Source organism: Heterodontus francisci, chromosome 1 (genome assembly GCF_036365525.1).
Source record: "Heterodontus francisci isolate sHetFra1 chromosome 1, sHetFra1.hap1, whole genome shotgun sequence".
Classification (NCBI taxonomy): Eukaryota; Metazoa; Chordata; class Chondrichthyes; order Heterodontiformes; family Heterodontidae; genus Heterodontus; species Heterodontus francisci.
In genome coordinates this window covers 187,390,565-187,411,525 of record NC_090371.1, presented here as the reverse complement: position 1 = coordinate 187,411,525, position 20,961 = coordinate 187,390,565, and the positions used below count along the sequence as shown (strand labels likewise).

General features: G+C 42.8%; 1 protein-coding gene across 1 annotated transcript in view; it reads left to right on the top strand.

Annotated features, from left to right (window-relative positions):
* ugt8 (UDP glycosyltransferase 8) overlaps positions 1-20,961 on the top strand; it is a 142,840-nt gene that overhangs the window by 41,976 nt on the left and 79,903 nt on the right. Inside the window, exon 2 of the mRNA XM_068039520.1 lies at positions 6,973-7,115. Coding sequence (XP_067895621.1) covers positions 6,973-7,115 — 143 coding nt within the window. The remainder of the gene's footprint in view (positions 1-6,972; positions 7,116-20,961) is intronic.

Sequence of the window (20,961 nt, the reverse complement as noted above, 5' to 3'; positions counted from 1 at the left end):
CTATAATCAGATCAACCACAATCTTATTGAATGGCGGAGCATGCTTGAGGGGCTGAATGGCCTCCTACTGCTCCTATTTCTTATGATCACTGGCAAAAGAACCAGAGAGGTGAGAATCCTTCTCTTGGAGGGAGATGTGACCTTGAAAGAGCTTCTTGAAAGGGTGATGGAAGCAGATTCAATAGTCGGTTTCAAAAGGACATTGGATATATATGAAAAAGAAAAAAAATTGGAGAGGCTTATTGGGTAGCTCTTTCAAAGAGCAGGCATGATTGGTCAAATGGCGATCTCCTGTGCTGTTAGGTTCTGTAACAAACACACTAGTTTTTGAGTAATGGTAATCATTAAAATAACATGAAAAAATAACATGTAATGCAGATAATCTTGGACAAACTGTCTTGAAACATTTCATTGTCTGCACCTACTAAGTAAGGCTTGGAGGTACGAAATGTTTTTAGATATATTTTAAAGAAATTGAAATTTATTGTCATGAAAAGAAAATAACTGCTGCATCGTGATGGGTGCTACGATATTTGTTTAATTGAATGGTCTGGTTTGTGTCTGGTGTTTTTCTGTTCTTGCTGTAAAGCAGTTATGAGATGGGATAACATATCATCCAGTTCCAAATCAGTGTATTGTGAATTGGGACTGATGGATGGCACAGTACCACAGGTTGTTGCCTTGGAGTCAAGGGCATTGAGGTCTTCTAGCTCAGTAAAGGGCAGATGGACATCTACTTCGTGATGCATTGTTTGGTGTTGCCAACACCACAGATCCTTTTACTTAAGGTATTCTGCCTCGCCCACCGGTCAGAAAGTCAGGGGTGAGCCCACCTCTGCCAGGCCTGGGGAGCCACGCCAGGATTGTATGCTCCCCAGGTCCTTAATTGGCCTTGGGCGGGACGTCCAGCTCTGAGGCAGGAAGTTCTGCCTAACGGAGCTGCTGGCCAAACAGCTCTCAGTCCCAACAGCGCCACCAGGTGCGGCGGCCACTGCCGGATTGCAACCCAGCCACAGCAGCAAGAGGGACGACGACCCCGGAAGACAGTTAAGTTTTTGGGGTCTCGCCGAGGACAGTCAGCCGGACCCTGGTGGGTGAGGGGGGGAAGCTCTCTTTGAATGGAAGCAGTTGGGACTTTGTGTGGGGGGGGGGGCCCTCCGTGGGGCACAGGGTGCCCGATCAGGAGACCCCCCCCCCCCCCCCCACCAAAGTCTGCAAGCGGGCTGCCAGATTTTACCTGGTGGTGTTCTGGGGGCCTGAGCCACTTGCCCGCTGCTGATCAAGTACCAGCAACAGTGGGAGAAGGCCCTTAAGTGGCAGGAAGTCCCGCCTAATGGAGCTGCTGGCCAAACCGCTCTCAGTCCCAACAGCGCCACCAGGAGCAGCGGCTACTGCTGGGATTGCAACCCAGCCACAGCAGCAAGAGGACGACGGCCCCGGAAGACAGTTAAAATTGCTGTGGGGGCGGGAAGGCTTTGTGAACGGCACCCCGTCTCCCATTCAATTTTATGGGCCCCCAGCCAGCAGTCCGTCCCTGTGGGGAGCCCATATCAATATTATGATGTGAAGGGCCTCCAGACTTTCAGCCTGTGAGTCACAAGGCTCTGGGTCCAAGTCCTACTCCAGGACTTGGAGCACAAAAAACTTGGCTGACATGACAGTGCTGTACTTTTGGAGGTGCTGACTTTAAGATGACATGTTAAACCGAGGCCCTGTCTGCCCTCTCAGGTGGATGTAAAAGATCTTATTTTGAATATGAGCAGTATTGTTATCCTCAGTGTCTGGGCCAATATTATCCCTCAATCAACAGCACAAAAACAATTATCTGATCATTGTGATTGTTTGTCGGAGCTTCCTGTATACAAATTGGCTGCTATGTTTCCTACGTTACAACAGTGACTACACTTCAAAAGTGTAAAGTGCTTTGGGATGTCCAGTGGTTGAGCGGTGCCATATAAATGCAAGTCTTTCCTTTTTTTAAATCTGAGACCAGTTTGAATGTAGAGAATATTTAATATTCCTATATGTAGCATAGGCTGCAAGTCATTCTTAAATCAGCAAAACCAACATCTGGAGCAACTATTTGTATCCAGACACTAAAGCTTAGTCAAAACAGTTTGGCCTGGATTTTGCAGTCGGAGGTAAAGTGGTGGCACTGTCAACTGACTTTGAACAAAGCTGTCCACAAAAGTCTGGCAATCCCTGTGGCATGGGGCTCTCCAGGCATTCAGCAATAGTGATAGCAGCCAATGACATTGTGTTCTCCGACAACAAATCAAGAAATAGAATGTACTGATTGCCCTTCACTTTATAGGAATAAATGAGAAATGCACATTTGAAGATGAACTATCATACATTTTTTAAAAAGTGTGCAATTTTTATCATGCACAATTTTGACATTCCACAAATATAACGAGTCTGCCCAAACCAGAGAGGTTGTTTAGTAATTATGAACTTAGTATGCCATTGAAAATCCAGTTGCACCTTATCCAACTGGGCATTTTTTTTATAAAAGGGTTTTTACAGTGAGACTAATGCCATTAAGTGGAAGTTTTAGATTAGATTAGAGATACAGCACTGAAACAGGCCCTTCAGCCCACCGAGTCTGTGCCGACCATCAACCACCCATTTATACTAATCCGACACTAATCCCATATTCCTACCAAACATCCCCACCTGTCCCTATATTTCCCGACCACCTACCTATACTAGTGACAATTTATAATGGCCAATTTACCTATCAACCTGCAAGTCTTTTGGCTTGTGGGAGGAAACCGGAGCACCCGGAGAAAACCCACGCAGACACAGGGAGAACTTGCAAACTCCACACAGGCAGTACCCAGAATCGAACCCGGGTCCCTGGAGCTGTGAGGCTGCAGTGCTAACCACTGCGCCACTGTGCCGCCCTGGTCAGTTCTGGTCAGTTCACTGATTTCTACTTGATTGTAGTCTGCAGGGTATGGGTAAGTGTAGAATTACTGACTGCAACTTCTAGAATGCCTTGTTAGAACTGCATGTTCAGACTATAGAAGTTGCTGTCAGTTTCAGAGGAATAATGATGACAAATGCTGATAGATTTGCCTTCCTTGCTACTGTGAAATTTGTGCCTTTTATAAACTAACCTCCAGAGCAGATTTATAGTCCCATCATGGCAGGAGCAACTTGGATAATGGACCAAATTCTACACATTTGTGAGTCTTCATACCATATATACAAAGCATTGCTTGTTTGCATATCAGGTCTCCATGCTGCCATTCTGGAAGATGCATGGAGGTTATGCATACATTGCTACATAGAATTGTATAAATCTGATGCAATGTTCTTCCCCTGAGGGAGATGTGTAGTACCATGTTTGTTGTACAATGTTTTCCATTGTCTTGGCAGTCTAAAAGATGTGCCTGTGTCTACTTCCTTCTCTTGAAGTGCTACATCTATGGGAACTGCTAAGGATATGGTCCTCACATTGATGTGGATTATGCTTGTACTAACACTGCAGGTTTCAAGATTGATTTGAGTGTAGATGAAAGATGAGTCCTCTCTTTGCCTTCCTTTTTCACTCGCATTTGGTTAGTTTGTAAGTGTTATCTTTTGCATTGCCTTTATTCTGTGCTTTGCACATTCATTGCAATGTTGAAATTTCAACATCTATGTAATTTGAGTCACGTGGAACATGTGAACTTCATCAGACGTGGTCTATTCAGACTACTAGCAAAGATCGGATGTCCACCAAAGCTACTAAGTATCATCACCTCATTCCATGACAATGTGAAAGGCACAATTCAACATTGCGGCGCCCCATCAGACCCCTTTCCTATCCTGAGTGGCGTGAAACAGGGCTGTGTTCTCGCACCTACACTGTTTGGGATCTACTTCTCCCTGCTGCTCTTACTTGCGTTCAAGTCTTCAGAAGAAGGAATTTTCCTCCACACAAGATCAGGTGGCAGGTTGTTCAACCTTGCCCATCTAAGAGCGAAGACCAAAGTACGGAAAGTCCTCATCGGGGAGCTCCTCTTTACTGACGATGCTGCATTAACATCTCACACTGTAGAGTGTCTGCAGAGACTCAGACAGGATTGCGGCTGCCTGCATCGAATTTGGCCTAACCATCAGCCTCAAGAAAACGAACATCAAGGGACAGGACATCAGAAATGCTCCATCCATCAATATCGGCCACGCTCTGGAAGTGGTTCAAGAGTTCAACTACCTAGGTTCAACTATCACCAGTAACCTGTCTCTTGATGCAGAAATCAACAAGCACATGTGAAAGGCTTCCACTGCTATGTCCAGACTGGCCAAGAGAGCGTGGGAAAATGGCGCACTGACACGGAACACAAAAGTCCGAGTGTTTCAAGCCTGTGTCCTCAGTACCTTGCTCTACGGCAGCGAGACCTGGACAACGTATGTCAGCCAAGAGTGATGTCTCAATTCACTCCATCTTGGCTGCCTCTGGAGAATCCTTGGCATCAGGTGGCAGGACTATATCTCCAACACAGAAGTCCTCGAAGCGGCCAACATCCCCAGCATATACACCCTACTGAACCAGCGGCGCTTGAGATGGCTTGACCATGTGAGCCGCATGGAAGATGGCAGGATCCCCAAGGACACATTGTACAGCGAGCTCGTCACTGGTATCAGACCCACCGGCCGTCCATGTCTCCGCTTTAAAGACATCTGCAAACGCGACATGACGTCCGGTGACGTTGATCACAAGTTGTGGGAGTCAGCTGCCAGTGATCGCCAGAGATGGCGGGCAGCCATAAAGGCGGGGCTAAAGTGTGGCGAGTCGAAGAGACTTAGCGGTTGGCAGGAAAAAAGACTGAAGGGCACTGACCTTCCCCTCAGTCTATTTTCCCAGCCCACTTTTGACAACTCTTTCTTCCTATCTCTGTAATTGCCCTTGTTTATGTTGAGGACACTGGTTTGAGTCCCAGGTTGCTCGCCCTCCGACTGAATTTGAAATTCTACCATGTTGTGATCGCTACCCCCTAAAGGATCCTTAACGACGTTATCTCATTAATCCTACCTCATTACACATTACTAAATCTAAAATAGCCTGTTCTCTGGTAGGTTCTGCAATGTAATGCTCTAAGTAACAATCCCTGATGCACTCTACAAATTCGTCTTCCATGTTACCTCTGCCAATCTGATTTGTCCAGTCAATATGCAGATTAAAATCACCCATGACAATTGTAGCGTCCTTCTTGCACGCCTCTGTTATTTCCCAATTTATACTTTGTTCTACAGTGAGGCAACTCTTCAGGGGCCAAAAGACGACTCTCACCCGTAACTTTTTCCCCTTGCTATTCCTTATTTCCACCCAAGCTGATTGCACAGGTTATCCTGTGATGAGAGGCTGAGTAAATTGGGCCTATATTCTCTGGAATTTAGAAGAATGAGAGGTGATCTAATTGAGACATACAAGATTCTGAAAGGGCTTGATAGGGTAGAGGTTGAGAGATTGTTCCCACTGGTCAGGGAATCTAGAACATGGGGACACAGTCTCAGGATAAGGGACCCAAATCATTCAGGACTGAGATGAGAAATTACTTAACTTAAAAGGTTGTGAATCTTTGGAATTCTCTACCCCAGAGGCTTGTGGATGCTCCATCGTTTAATACATCTAAGGCTGGGATAGATAGATTTTTGGTCTCGCAGGGAATCCAGGGATATGGGGAGCGGGTAGGAAAGTGGAATTTAAGCCTAAAGTCAGCCATGATTTTATTGAATGGTGGAGCAGGCGCGATGAGCCATATGGTCTACTTCTGCTCCTATTTCTTGTGCTGTATTTAAAAACTAGACTGATGATGTTTGTTTTGGCATTGTGATTATTTTGTTCTTTTGATGATGCAAGTTTCCAAGAGTAATCTTGGTATCCTGACTAGTTAAAGATGAAAGTGATATGTCTAATTTTCATGGTTGTCTTGTCAATCGTTTTGTCAATTTTCTTAGTTTTTCTCATTTCTATTTGATTTACTGCCGTTAAACATTTTGCAATGCAGCAAAAAAAACTCGAGATTTCCAGCGTAGAAAGACATGCATGTGATAATGATTCCATCTCTCCTTGCCCTCCAATTCAGCTTCAGGCTAATCCTACACTTTTCCCATCTTTCTCTGTGGTTCTTTGGTGCCTGTGCCAACTCTTGCAGCCAAACTGTAGTGCCAAAGCACTGTTTCTAACTCTCTCTGGTTCTGCTCCTCTTTGCAGTTTGATGGAGAAATTAGCATCTGCAGAACACTTCAGAAAATGGTTACAGTTTCAGGTGCCATTACAGTCACAACTATCAGGAGCAGCGAGAATAATGGGAAGATAGAGCAAGTAGGATAGTAACAGACATGGGAGCGGAATAGCATTGGGCAAAAAAAGAGGCAGACTTAGAGGAAGAGGTTAGCACGAAGTCTATGAAAAGTGGTGTGTGTAGCACAGACCCAGGGAAACCACAGAACAGCTCTTTCTGTGGTCCTTGTTGGAAGATGTTTGTATATATGGCTATTTCATATGTCTGATGTAAAAACTTGACTGCATGTGCCAGTGCCTCCCAAAACACGAGCCCAACGGTGGTCAAGGCAGTATTTATTGTGTCCAGAAAGAATGAAGTGCCTCACAAGTTGCACCAGACAAAGCACAGCAGCCTGAGTCTTGCAAGCTAAGTCCACTGTTAACTACTTCCATCCCCCACTTCCATTCTAATGAATAATTAAAGCCCCCAAGAGTCAGCCAAAAGGCATTTTTGGGGACAGGGTACCATTATGTCAGTACAGTAATGATGTTGCAAGGAAATACTGTGCTTTAGGCCCCACAATACATATGACCAATAATGTGAGGTCCTGTAATTTAAACAAGAAACTTGACAAAGATATGTCTCATACTTATGTATTCTATTTTACAGTTGAGATAAATTTTAGAGATGTTGGCTGTTTTATTTAAGTGAAACATTGATTTAATTTGTATTCTTTTTTAAAAATAAAAATCAGGACTTCGTGACCTGGGCAGGTGATGCTAAGGAGGAAGGCTTTGTCCTTGTATCGTTTGGAGCTGGTGTGAAGTATCTGTCAGATGATGTTGCACACAAATTAGCAGGAGCTCTGGCGAGGCTTCCACAGAATGTGATGTGGAGGTATGTATACATGGGGCATAGAGGTGTGAGGTGGTAGAAATGGGGTGAAGGCAAACAAAGTAACTGCTCATCAAGAAATTAATTGATTTACTTGGATATTCTTCTTTGCAATGTGCATTTTAAAGCTACAGATGGAACTGACAAGTGTATTTTGATTTTATAAATAAAGGTAATTTCACAGTTATGATAAATAAGTATGAAGCCATGAAAACTTTATTGATTTAGATAAGTATGGAATGATTTCAGTTTTATACCTGTGTCCAATTATAACACAATAGAAGCGCTTATGTTAGTTTTAAGGAAATGTCTTTGGTAAACACAAACAGATTAAATAAGTTTATTCCCAGTAACAGAGCTCCCATAGTGCTGTTCCTGGTTAATCAGATGGTAAGTGTTGTAAAGGGTAGGTGAGTGGGATAAGGGTTCACCTCTCCACTGACCTGATTTAGAAAGAAGGTTCTAAGGTACCACATAGTAAAGGATGTTTTTAGATGGCTCCTGGAACGTAAATAATGCTTTTCTTAACCACTGCCGTTTGAGAAATTTTGTTTTCCCCCCCACATACCAGTTATTTTAAGTATATTTTTTCATATGGGGAAATTTTTTTACACAATATATTGTGGACAAACTTTTTTTTTTCTTCATTACCAATTTTCTCAATCAGTATCTTCATTTTCAAAAAGGTCTACGAAATCAACTGAGACTTTTATCCAGTAACTCCAACTAAACTTGAATAACACTGCAATCCTTTTAGAATTTCTGCTGTTGATCAGTTATGATTTTGCTGGTTATAATCTAATAAAATAAATCAACCTGGTCTAAGCGTTTAAAGTACAGTACAAGATAATGAAAAATAGACGGTACCAAATTTCAATGAGGAAAGTGTATTGTCGCACATAACGTGCTGTATTTGCCAAATTAAGCAACCCCCTGAATATAGTAATCTATGTTGCCTTTTTACAAGAAAATTATTTCAGAAAATGTTGAGTCTTCGTGCTGTTCCTATTTTAAAAAATAATTGTACTTGTACTGCTTCTAAAGGTTTCCTTGGGCATTTTCCTCCATTTTTGATCCATACACGAGTGGAGATGGAATTGGGGCGACAAATGACACTCCTCACTGACAGCAAACTTGGTCATTTAAAGCCATCGTATATAAAATAAAAAAAAGGTTTGGAATTGGTACAGATGCAAGCAGGGAATTGTCATTTATGAACTTGACCCTAGGATTCTCGAGTCCTAGGACTGAAAATGTTTTGATACAGATTTTAAGTACAGAAAATGCAGATTTTTTGCAAGTTTCTTGAAATGCAGTTTTTACAAACATTATCTTGCCTTTGAGAAATCAAGCGACTGAAAGTGTTTTAATCAACTTTATTGGCTTTTTGGGTAACTTTTGCCTACCACACATTGGTTGTTTTTATGCATGCCTCAGTTATCATTGAAAATTTATGTACTCATTTTGCCTCTTTTTAATGGTATACTGCCCAGCTGTTCAGTTCTTTTGTGATTTATTGTTTTAAAAATGATTTTAGTTAAATTTCTGCAATTGACAAATTTGCATACACAAGTGTAACGCAAAAAGTTACCATTAAGTATGATGAACAAAATGTATGCTAGATGCAAGATGTATCTCTTGATATCACATGATAAAGTGAAGTTGTGACCTTTAGGCCATAAAGTTTAATTACTGTTAAGTAAATCCTGGATGAATCAGCATTTAAATGCTCTTTGGGTATAAGGTTACAACTGTAGCTGTCTTTGATAAGTATGCATCATTTAGTTCACTGCAAAGTTAGAAATTCTGCCGTCCATGACAAATGAACACCTTTGTTTTTCTGCCTCTTTTTAAAAAAAAAGATACAAAAATTTGAGTGAGATGCTTGCTATGATTGACAGGAAATGCACACTAAATGCACCAGCTTTTAGAATTACACATCTCCCATGATTTTCATTGTACTTTGGAGGATACAAACATAGGAAGATGACTGGCAGGGAAAAAAGAAAGATACTCCAAGCCTGATCCACACTCATGATGGCTAGAGCATCATAACTAAACACTTCCAATCCTGTAGCCATGTGATCTTCTGAGAGAATAAAAACACCATGGCCAATGAAGCAAATAAATTCCCCTCTCATCCCTTCAGGTGATTGAAACCAATCAAGGAGATCACATGGATTAACTGTTATCTGTTAATTCACTTGGCTGCTCTATGATGCAATCTCTGCTTCAACCAAGAACTGGTCCAGTTTCCTTGTGTGGGCGCGCAGAGTCAGCACTTGCTACACTAGCTAGCAACACATTCCAGAGGCTCATGACTCTGGGAAAAGAACCATTTGACATCCAGTCTATTTCTAATTTTGTGTAGTTTAAATACATGTCCCCAGTTCTCCCCAGTTTGCCAAATTACAGTGGCCTTATCAATAAGGAATGCTATCCAACCCGTTCAATATTTTATAAACGTCGAGCAAGGCATTTCTAAGTCTATGCAGCTCTAGAGAAAAGAACCCAGTTCTTTAAAGCTATCGGAGTAGCTTAAGATTCTTCAAGTAAGTTTCATTCTTGTAGCTCTCATGAACTTTTTGCAAGGCCACTATGAGAGGATTAAAGCTGAGATGTATGAGAAATAGATGCCAAAAGGGTTTGGAGACATGCAAGTTGAGAATGGATGACAGAGAAGTTTAGGGAGAGTGTACCAGGAAATGATTGAAGGCTGTGCCAGCAATGGTGTGGCAAAAGGAAGGCTGCAAGCACAGGATGCCAGAGGCAATGAATGAAAAGGGTGTGGAAGCGTATGCAAAACTAATTGAGATCGCAGAGGTGAAGAGGAGTGAGGGCATGAAGTTATTTAAGAGCAGGACAAGGATTTTGACTGGATGCATTGAGGATGGAGAGCAAGGATAAGGGTCACAGGTAAGTGAAATTTAGTGTGGGACAGGAGAGGGACAGCAGCATTTTGGACAAATTAAAGTTTTGGAGTATGTGCAATGGAAAGCTAGGAATTCATTGGAGTAATCATTGGACTCAGCAAAAACATAAAAGTTTTGCTGGCAAAGTTTGTAGAGGTCAAAATAAGTGGCCTTGGTGATTGAGCAGATGTGAACTTTTCATACTGAACTAGGTTTGTGTATTACAGATGTCAGCCTCTTCTGTTAATTGTGAGAATACATTGGTAAGCCTGATATTGAATCAGATTTCTCTTTGCCAACTTATTTGAGAATTAACTGTGGTATTGGCAACTTAATTGCCCTTTAACAGTGGTAATACACCATTACATCCATCTTCTATTTTTGGGAGGAGTTGTCTTAACATTTAAAAACAACTTTTACTGCTCAGTGCTGATAAAGGCAAGTGAAAAGTGGATCTTGTGTACAGTCAACGCCAATCACCTTACTGTGGGTATCATTTATATTCACTTTCCTTATTTATATTTTATTCGCTGTGTAATGGATATTCCAGGTTGCTTCAGTTTCAAGAATGGAATTTAAACCTCCATAAAGTTAATTGATTCCTTAACGATTTCACATAAACCTACATGAGTCATATGAAAACTTTATGATCATACTGTATTCCTTTTCCTAGTCTAAGACATATATCAGTGAAAATGTATGTTTGATTCAATATTTTTATTTCAATTAATTTAAAATTTATTTCAACTTTTATTTTGAGTGATGGTCGCTTCTAGTATGAGATACTAGTTGTCATGCTGAATATATGATAAATTGAAAGTGCTATAGTTGCCATGGTGGTACTTGTACATTTCCTTTCTATAAAAAGTGTGCCCTCTACTGCTTACCATGGGATATCATAGCATTCATCACACTAGCAGTCCATACAGGAAATTGATCACATGGAGACTGCATAATATAACTTAATAACTTAATTACCAGATCCAGGGTAATGCTTGTAAATTATGTAAGCCAGTGGTTCTTAAACTGCACAGTGCCTTGTACTGTGGGATGCAAGCTTTATTCAGGTTGAAGAACAGAAGGGGCTGGGAGGTGGCAAAATTAGTACTTGCAACTGTCAGGAATATACCATAACAATATATCACTTGCTTCTGCCAGTTAGTTGCAATCTGTTGGCTTATTCTATAGCCTGTTTCTTGTGCTCATTCAGCTCTTCTGACCTATTCCCACTCCTTGATTCGAGTCAGTGATGTCCTTTCTCACCCCATCCGTCTCTTCACACAGCTGCAGAAAAAATATTTTAAAGTTGCAGAGAAAGTTGGAAGAGGTGAAGCAGAAAAATAAGAGGGTAAGAGAAATAGAAGTGCAGATAAAGAGGGGAACACGAGTGGAAACACTGACTCCAGATTTCCTGATCCATTACTGTCTCCTGTCCGAACGGCCTGATCTGTTGACTCCCATTCACTTGTATTTGATATGAGGAAAAGAAGGAAGGAAACTATTACGTGGTTGGCAGTCTGATTAAGTAGAGTTGGGAGGCAACTGTACACAGTTGTGAAAAAAAGTTCTGAAGAAATGTCACTGACCTGAAACGTTAACTCTGCTTCTCTCTCCACAGATGCTGCCAGACCTGCTGAGTATTTCCAGCATTTCTTGTTTTTATTTGTGAAAAATATTTATTTAATTGACTGGTGCTATTATCTTGATCCATACATATTCTGGATACATTTCTGAAGGCAATTCATCATGGTTTTATAAAGACTGATGCAATAAAACCTGATATGATGCTCGTAAAAAGCTTCACAAGTTGTTGGCATTGCAACAGCACCATCTTCTGGTAGATGTAGGGCATTTCTATGCCTGGTCCTGATGTTTCCTTTCTGTAGTGACCCACTTGAGCACACAAATTGAGTGTTGTCTGTCCAGAGAAAACAATCCTAACTTTGCCCTGCATCCTCCATCAATACTGAATCAATACATTGATGTTTTTGTTGCAAATTTGCTCTGAAAACGATTTGTGTTGTCCTAAGTTTTTAAATTGTTAGGTGGTTTGGTAGTTGATTTAAATATCCCATCTTATCGCTTGCAAACTCTTGCAAAGCATACCATTGGTGCTGATTCAAAATCTTTGTTTCCTCCCATGATTGAATGCTGTGCTTTATCAATACCAAATGCATTGTAACGGCTCCAATCAGTCATAAATGGCATATACTGTGATCCTGCTACATTCTCATCATTCTTTTTGACCTATCATCCTAGGGGGATGGTAGCAAATTGGTAATGTTTAGACTAGTAATCCAGACACCCAGACTAATGCTACAGAGACAGGAGTTCAGATCCACCAAGATAGCTGTGGGAATTTAAATTTAGTAAATCTGGAATTGAAAAGCTAGTCTCAGTGGTGATCATGAAACTACTGGATTGCCATAAATGTCCTTAAGGGGAGGAAATCTGCTGTCCTTACCTGCCTTGTCCTACATGTGACTCCAGACCAGCAGCAATGTGGTTGACTCTTAACTGCCTTCTGAGATGGCCTAGTATCAAACCACTACACAAAAGTCAAATAAGAATAAAACTGGACGGACCACCCGGCACTGTAAACGACCAAGGGCACACAGTGCCCGGTCGACCCTGCAAAGTCCTCCTCACTAACATATGGGGACTTATGGCAAAATTGGGAGAGCTTTCCCTCAGACTAGTAAAGCAACAGCCTGATATAGTTATACTCACCAAATCATATCTTGTAGCCAATGCCCTAGACTGCTCCATCACCATTCCTGGTTATGTTCTGTCCCATCAGCAGAGATGGTGGCACAGTGGTAGACAGTTGGGAGGTAGTGTCCCTGGGAGTCCTCAACATTGAAACTGGACTTCATGGCATAAGGACACACATGAACAACGAAATCTCGTAATATAAGAAATAGGTGCAGGCCTTTTGGCCCCTCGAGCTGCTCCGCCATTCAATAAAATGATGGTTAATCTGATCGTGGTCTCAACTCCACTTTCCTGCTTGCCCCCATAACCTTCACCAGCGCTGCGGGTAGCAAGGGTGCAGAATGTACTCTGGGTGGGAAGGCTTCAATGCCCATCACCAAGAGTGGCTTGATGGCACCACTACTGCCCAAGCTGGCCAAATTCTGAAGGACATTTCTGCTAGACTGGGCCTGCAGACAGGTGGTGAGCGAACCAACGATTGGAAAACCTACTTGACCTTGTCTGCACCAATTTGTCTGTCGCAGATGCAACTGTTCATGACAATATTGGTAGGAGTGAGCACTACACCGTATGGAGACAAAGTTACATCTTCACACTGAGGACACCCTCCATCATGTTGTGTAGCACTGACACCATGCTGAATGGAATAGATTCAGAACAGATCTAGCAGCTCAATACTGGGCATCCAAGAGGTGCTGTCGATCAGAATTATATTCTGCCACAACCCATGACCCGGCACATACCTCGCTCTATCATTGCCATTGAACTAGAAGACCAATGATGGTTCAATGAGGAGTGTAGGATAGCATGCCAGAAGCACTACCAAGTATATCTAAAAATGATATGTCAACCTGGCGAAGCTGCAACACAGAACCACATGCATGCTAAACAGAAGCAGCAAACCATAGACAGCTAAATGATCCCACAACCGACGGATTAGATCAACGTCCTGCCATATCCAGTCGTGTATAGTGGTGGACAGTTGAACAAATCATAGGATGAGGTGGTTCCATGGATATCCTCATCCTTAATGGTGATGGAGCCCAGCACCTGGGTGCAGCAGATGAAGCTAAAGCATTTGCAGCCATCTTCAGCCAGAAGTGCAGTGTCTCCACTTCCTCCTGATGTCCTTGCCGTCATGGATGCCAGTCTTCAGCCAATTTAATTCACTCCATTTGATCTCCAGAAGCGGTTGAGCACACTGAATAGAGCAAAAGCAATGGGCCCCGAAAGCATCCCAGCAGTAAAGCTGAAATCTTGTGCTTCAGAACTAGCCTTGCCTCTAGCCAAGCTGCTCCAACATGGCTACAGCACTCATCCACCTGACAAAGTGGAAAATTGCCCAAGTTGTCCTTTCCCTATGAAACAGGACAAGTGCAAAGTGAAAGAAGGTGGTGTTGACTGTGTTATCAAACGGCAATTATTCAACAGTAACATGCTCGCCGATGCTCTGTTTTGGGTTCCACCAGGGTCACTTGGCTCCAGTCTTCATTCAAACATGAACAAAAGAGCTGAATTGCAGAGGTGAGAATGACCGCCGTTGACATCAAGGCAACATTTGAGAGTGTGGCATCAAGGAGCTCTAATAAAATTGAAGTCTGTGAGAGTTGGGGGGGGGGGGTGGGGACCTCTCCACTGGTTGGAGTCATACCTAGCACACAGGAAGATGGTTATGGTTGTTGGAGGCCAATAATCTCAGTCCCAGGGCATCACTGTAGAGTTCCTCAGGGCAGTATCCTCGGCCCAGCTATTTTCAGCTGCTTCATCAGTGACTTTTGCTCCATGAGGTCAGTATTGGGGATGCTCGCTGATTGCATGGTGTTAAGTTCCATTTGAACTTTTCAGTTAATGAAGCAGTTTGTGCCCATTTGCATCAACACCTGGAGAACATTCGGGCTTGGGCTGATGTGTGACACAAATATAACTTGCCACTTAAGTGCCAGGCAATGACCATCAACAAGAGAGTGTCTGAACACCTCTCCTTGACATTCAATGGCATTACCATCTATGAATTCTCTTTCCCCCCCCCCCCCCTTCAGCATCATGGGGGGCTACTCTTGCTTTTTCATGTTGTAATGCAGACACACTAATCATGCAGTCAAGATCATTGAATCCAAAAGGTAGATTCTTTTATTGAAGGTACTAATTTAAACAGAAATCCTGAGAAGGTGCTTTACATTGTTGGTTTAGGAGATCACAAGGGTCTGTACATTCTGTTTTGGTGATGGAAAGCTGTTTCGAATATGCCCTTTAAGCAATACTGCAGCATTTAAAGCATTGCCACAACAGATATCATTGACCAGAAACTTAACTAGATGAGCCACAAAAATACAGTGGCTGGAAGAGAAAGTCAAAGGCAGGTCTGACTCTGCAAAGCCTTACAACCATCTACAAGGCGCAAGTCAGGAGTATGATGGAATAGTCTCCAGTTGACTGGATGAGTGCAACTCCAACAAAACTCAAAGCTCAACACAATCCAGGGCAAAGTAGCCTGCTTGATTGGCACCCCATCCACCACTGTCACACTGGCTTCAATGTGTGCCATCTACAGGATTCACCATGTTAACTCACCAAGACCTTACAAACCCGCAATCTCTGTCACCTAGAAGAACAAGGACAGCAGGAACATGGGAAAATCGCCACCTGCAAGTTTTCCTCCAAGGTGAGCATCATCACTTGAAAATATATTCCTTCATCATTGTTGGGTCAAAATCCTTGAACTCCCAACCTAACAGCACTACATCATATGGACTGCAGCAGTTCAAGGACAGTGGGATGGACTATAAGTGCTGGACTTGCCAACAGTGTCGATGTCCCATGAACGAGTTTTAAAAAAAAAAAAAAACCTCAAGTATGGAGTCTCATGGCGTCTTATTTGAATTGCTGTTATATATAAAAAAAAATTTTTCATTCATTGTCTCGTCTCAATTTTTTTCTTTCCCTTTCTGTTTCTGATTTGATATTTAATTCAATATTATAACTGACACTTTCTGGTTCAGAGTCTGTGCTGCTCATTATTGTTCAGTCTGGTTAAGGAGATACAATTGTTTGCCTTGTTCACACAGGCCCCAAATTTTCTAGAGGGCACTCTGCTTTTTTGACAGTTGGCTGAGTCCACTTTAAAAGCCCAATGATCAGCTGGCACCGTTTGTTCATTGCTGAATGTAAAATTCAGCCCATTATCTTTGAGGCATGAAACACTGAGACATTTTTCTACATTAAAGGTGCAATATAAATGCAAGTTGTTGTGCAGCAGATATTCCAACCTGTTTCTGAAAATTGAATGGTTATGCTGGATGTATTCATACGTTCACCAGAATTTCAAGGTTTTATTTCATTGACTTTTTATTAAAGTTTGCACTCATTGCTTTTTTTTTGATGAAAGCTTCTTCAAAATATCCAGTTCAATCATCCTTTTGCTGCTGTTATGGTGAAGTGAGGAAGAGTTGAAGGGCTTCCCTCTTTACCCTCTCGTTGTTTGACTACGGCAGGCTTAATTCTTAAAGTGGATGCACTGGCCAATTCAATAGGTGTTTGGTGGTTCTTATGATCATAGCAAGTGAGTAACCAATCGGACAAGTTTTCTTGAGTTAACAAAGAAAGATGTTAACTTTATTGTACCTAAACCGAACTAATAAACTACGCACCAACTTTCCCAGGCATTAGAGGTTTACACATACACGCACATGGGTTACAGAGTGGGGAAAGGTAGATCGGTTGAGTTAGAGTCCATAGAGAAAGGGGGTATAGAGTCTGTGAAGTTCGGTGATTCAGCTGGCTTCTAGCTGAATACAGTGGTCCTGAGGCTTTTAGTTTGAAGAGGTAGATGACTGGTTCGGGCGGTCTCTTGGAGACAGCGAGGCAGATGATCTCCTCCAACGGAGTTTCTGATTGTAGCCGGAGTATGCAAATGTGGTCAGTCAACAGGTAGAGTTTGAAGCTTGTAAGCTGAAATTGAGAGGAGAGGGGCTGCCACTTGGATCTACACATGTCAGAGTCCAGACGTTTCTCCTCTGCTGCTGAGAAAACACTAGATTAAAACCACAGATGGGGAGCAGCTTATCACATGACAGTGACTCAGTGATTCAAACATAGGAGTTACCACTATTTCTTTCTCGCTAAAAAGAGCAGGTAGTTCTCTTAAACATCCTGGGTCTTGGTTCTTGCTGGGAAATGAGCAGACAGTTTGTTTTTCTCCTCACAGGTCTTGCAATGTTGGATACAGTGTTGCAAATTAGGTGGCCATCCCATGCTGCTAGCAAAATCATTTTTTAAAATCATCTTTAAATTCTTCAAAAAAATATAAATTCAGATCTCTAGTCAGTGGATTCAAGAAAATTATCATTCAACAAAGCAAGTTGTCGTGGCGCCTTCCCGCCGCGCAAAATGAAATGTAACGACAGGAGCATTTCATTGAGGTCACAAATTAACAAGAAACTGCGCACACACTCACCAGTCTCACTGTCATAGCCATGCTCTTGTTCAGTTTTTTTTGATCAGGGATTGGGCAGGAGTGCATCTGAGGAATTTCAACTGCTTTGACTGGGCTCAAACAGCTTGTGCTCCAGCATACACTGAATTTCCTCCAGAATCTGGGACCTAGGCAAATAGGGGTTTTGTTTTATGGAAGAGGTCTCTCCTACATCCACATTGTATAGGGTTAGGGTTGTACACCCTGCTTTGTCCCTGCAGATCCCTTTAAATGCTGTGAGTGGCTTTGTTAGGTCTCCTCTGTTCTGCATTTAAATAGGAGAGTACGTTGTGTAATTTCCCTAACATTTCAGTGTTAGCTAACTGGCCAGTAGGGGGTTTGATTTGGGAATCCTCTAGGCCTCCCGCTAACTCGTCCTCACTGTCCCTTTCGCTCTCCTATTTCGTGACTGTCTGACAGACTTGTGCTTGGTTGTCTCCTTCCTGGCTGTGATACCTACAATCTGGAGTGTCAATTATATAATTCACCTGGCTAATTCTCTTTACTACTCCGATAGGGGCCACTGAACTGCGCTTTCAGTGGTTCTCTCTGTCTTGGTAATATGGCTAACGCATGGTTTCTGGGCTGAAATGTTCTGGCCTTGGCATGTTTATCAGTCTGCCTTTTCAAACCTGTCTGGGAGGTTTTTAGGTGTTCCTGAGTCACTGCACAGGCTCTCGTATGCCATTCTCGGAACATGGAGATGTAGTCCAACAGGGAAGATTTGTCCCTCTGTCCCAAAAACCCCTCCTTGATTAGTTTTAGCAGAACTCTCACCTTGTGCCTATAAGCTAATTCAAAGGGACTAAAGCCACTGATGCTCATTGGGGAGTCCCTGGTAGTAAACAGAAGAATATCCCAGCCCTTTGTCTCAGTCATGGGGGTACTCATAGCGATATGCCCTGGTAATTATCATTGGGGTTTGGTGGTACCCCTCCCAGACACCTAGTGACTGTGGGTGGTAGGCTGAGGACTTTAGCTGGGTTATGCTTAGAATACCCATGACCTTTTGAAAAATACTGGACGTAAAATTTGTGCCCCGATCCAACTGGATCGCAACAGGCAGCCCATATCAAGTGAAGACGTGGGTTAGCCCCTCCACCACTACCTTGGCAGCGATAGTTCTTCGAGGGATCGCCTCTGGAAATCAAGTAGCCACATCCACAATGGTAAGAAGATACTGGTAGCCCCCTTTTGTTTTCGGCAGGGGAGCTACATAATTTACCAGCATTCTGCTGAACAGTTCCCCAAAAGCTGATATGGGAATTAGGGGTGCAGGTTTTATTGCAGGTTGAGGCTAACTCACAACCTGACACGTGAGGCAAATCTTAGAGTACTCTCACGTCCTTGTGGAATCGTGGCCAGTGAAAATGCTGTCTGTTGCGGGCTTGGGTTTTTCTGATACTGACGTGTCTAGCCATTGGAATTTCGTAGGCTGTTCTCAATATTTCCCTATGGTACCTCAGCTGCACCACTACCTGGTGAACCACTGTTCACTCTTCATCCGTGCTGTATCTGTCTATGACTCTGACTCCATGTCTGTGAGGAGGTCTCCACTTCCTCATCAGCACCTCATTCTTTAAATAGTAGCACTCTGGAACTCCCTCTGCTTCAGTCTGTGCTAACTTTTTTAACCCTGGGTCGGCTTGCTGAGCCTTGACCAAGACCTGTTTAACCTATCCTTTGGGTCGTCTAACTTCCCAAAAGAAGGTTTAAGATAACCAGACAGTAGGGTCATCTGTCTGCAGTGCCAGTTCAGCTTCCTTTAACAGAGCTTCTTTGTCCATGGACCGGGTCACCACACAGTCAGGAAAAATGCCAAGGATCTTTTCCTGTAACTTGTCTGTCTCCCTGACCTCTTTCGGTCTCTCTCAAACCACTGGGGAAGCTACCACCTTCGCCCCCACCAGACCATTACCCAGGAGCAGCTCAAGTCTGTCCGCAGGCAAACTGGGAACAATCCCCACAGTTACTTGTCCTGAATCAAGGTCGAGCTCCAGGTGCACCCGATATAAAGGTATGGGCATATACTTCCCCCAATACTTTTTACTAGCGCACTTGTATTCAATGCATTCTCTAGGGGAAAGGTCGCACCTTTTCCCAGCAGAAGGGATTTTGTGGCCCCGGTATCTATAAGTATGAATATGGGTTTATTTGCCTCACCTTGAGGGGGTATGGGGTCACTTTTCCTCTGGACACATAATCCTGGTAACTCTCAGGGATTTTAAGTTTTCCTGCACTCTCGGTAAGTTTACTGTATTTTACTGCTGCAGTTATAACCACAGCCTCTTTTGCTGCACTGGTTTGGTGTACCCTGACTAAATGTGTGGGTTTTCCCCATAACTTCCAGCAGTCAGCTCGAAGGTGACCTGCCTTGTTACAATGGAAACATACAGGCTTTCGGGCATCATTCCTGTTCTCAGCACTTTCCTTAATGGCCTGAGGAGGGCCCCCTGTGTTTCCAGCTCTCCCTTCATGCCCATGGCTGTTCATCCTCCTATTGCTTTCCCACCTCTATCCATTTCAGGTTTTTGGAGGCCACTAAGGAAGGCTTTCCCTTGGGGCAAGAGCTTGTGAATAAGGGTATAATCATCAGCCAGGATTGCTGCCTGTCTGGCTCTTGGAACTTTTTGATCTTCCGTGTGATTTCTTGTGAAAAGGGGAAGTGAGTTTTTGAACTCCTTGAGGAGGATCACTTCTCAGGTTTTCAGAGGTGGGCTCATCTTAAGTGCCCATATCCACTGGTCAAAAGCAAGCTGTTTAACTCAAACTCGAGGTAAGTTTGTTCAGGCTGCTTTGGGAGGGTTCAGAATTTTTGGCGGTATACCTTTAATACTAACTTGTATGTATTCAAGATAGCATTTTTACTCTTTTAGTCAAGCTGTCTGGTTCAAATTTCATACAAAGCTTGGCAGTTAAATGTCAGTCACCGTAGGCTGGTGCAGTCTCCATAGAAACACCTCTACCAATCAGAGTTCACTTGGCAACCGATCATCACACTCTTCTCGTACTTTACAGTATAAAGTTGTTTTCCCTTACATTGGTATTCTTACGGATTGTTCTGATGAGTGCAAGACGGAAAGCTTCGGCAGCATGTCTCTATTCTCCGCAATATTCTAGTTCTGTACTACCAAATGACTATTTTTAGTCATCTCAATCTGATGAACTCTCATGGGCTTTTCCTGTTAGTTTGCAGGACTAGTAACAGTGTCCAGCTCTCTGCCAGTCACTTCAGCTATTTTGCAAGCTTTTCAAAAGAGAGACGAAAAATGCTTCCGCATCCGCCTCATTGAACTTTGGTATCCACTGGGAGAACTTTAAGAGCTCAGCACCTGGTCCTGAGCTAGGGGTAACTCCCTCACTCGTGGTGCCTTCACTGTTTGTATTGAGTCTTTCCCTATTCAGTTCAAACTATCTTAACTCCTGCTGGAAAGTTTGTTCTTTTCCTCACTTTTCTCTCTTTCTAGAATTCACCTCTTTTTCTCTCTCTCTGGAAAGTTTTTTTTTCTTCCTTTCCTGAAACACACTCTGCTCTTTCTCCTTCTGGAATTCTAATTTTAATCATCTGTTTTAGTTGTACCTTAGCTAATGTTACTTTGTTTCAGATTCTATGCCTGTCTCCGGCTCTTCATCAATTTTAAAATGGTTGGCCATGAGTTTTATGATTTCACGTTTCTTAGCTTTTAGGCAGATACTAATCTCTGATTACCCAACTACTTTCCTCAGCTCTTCAACAGATAGGTCTTTTAAC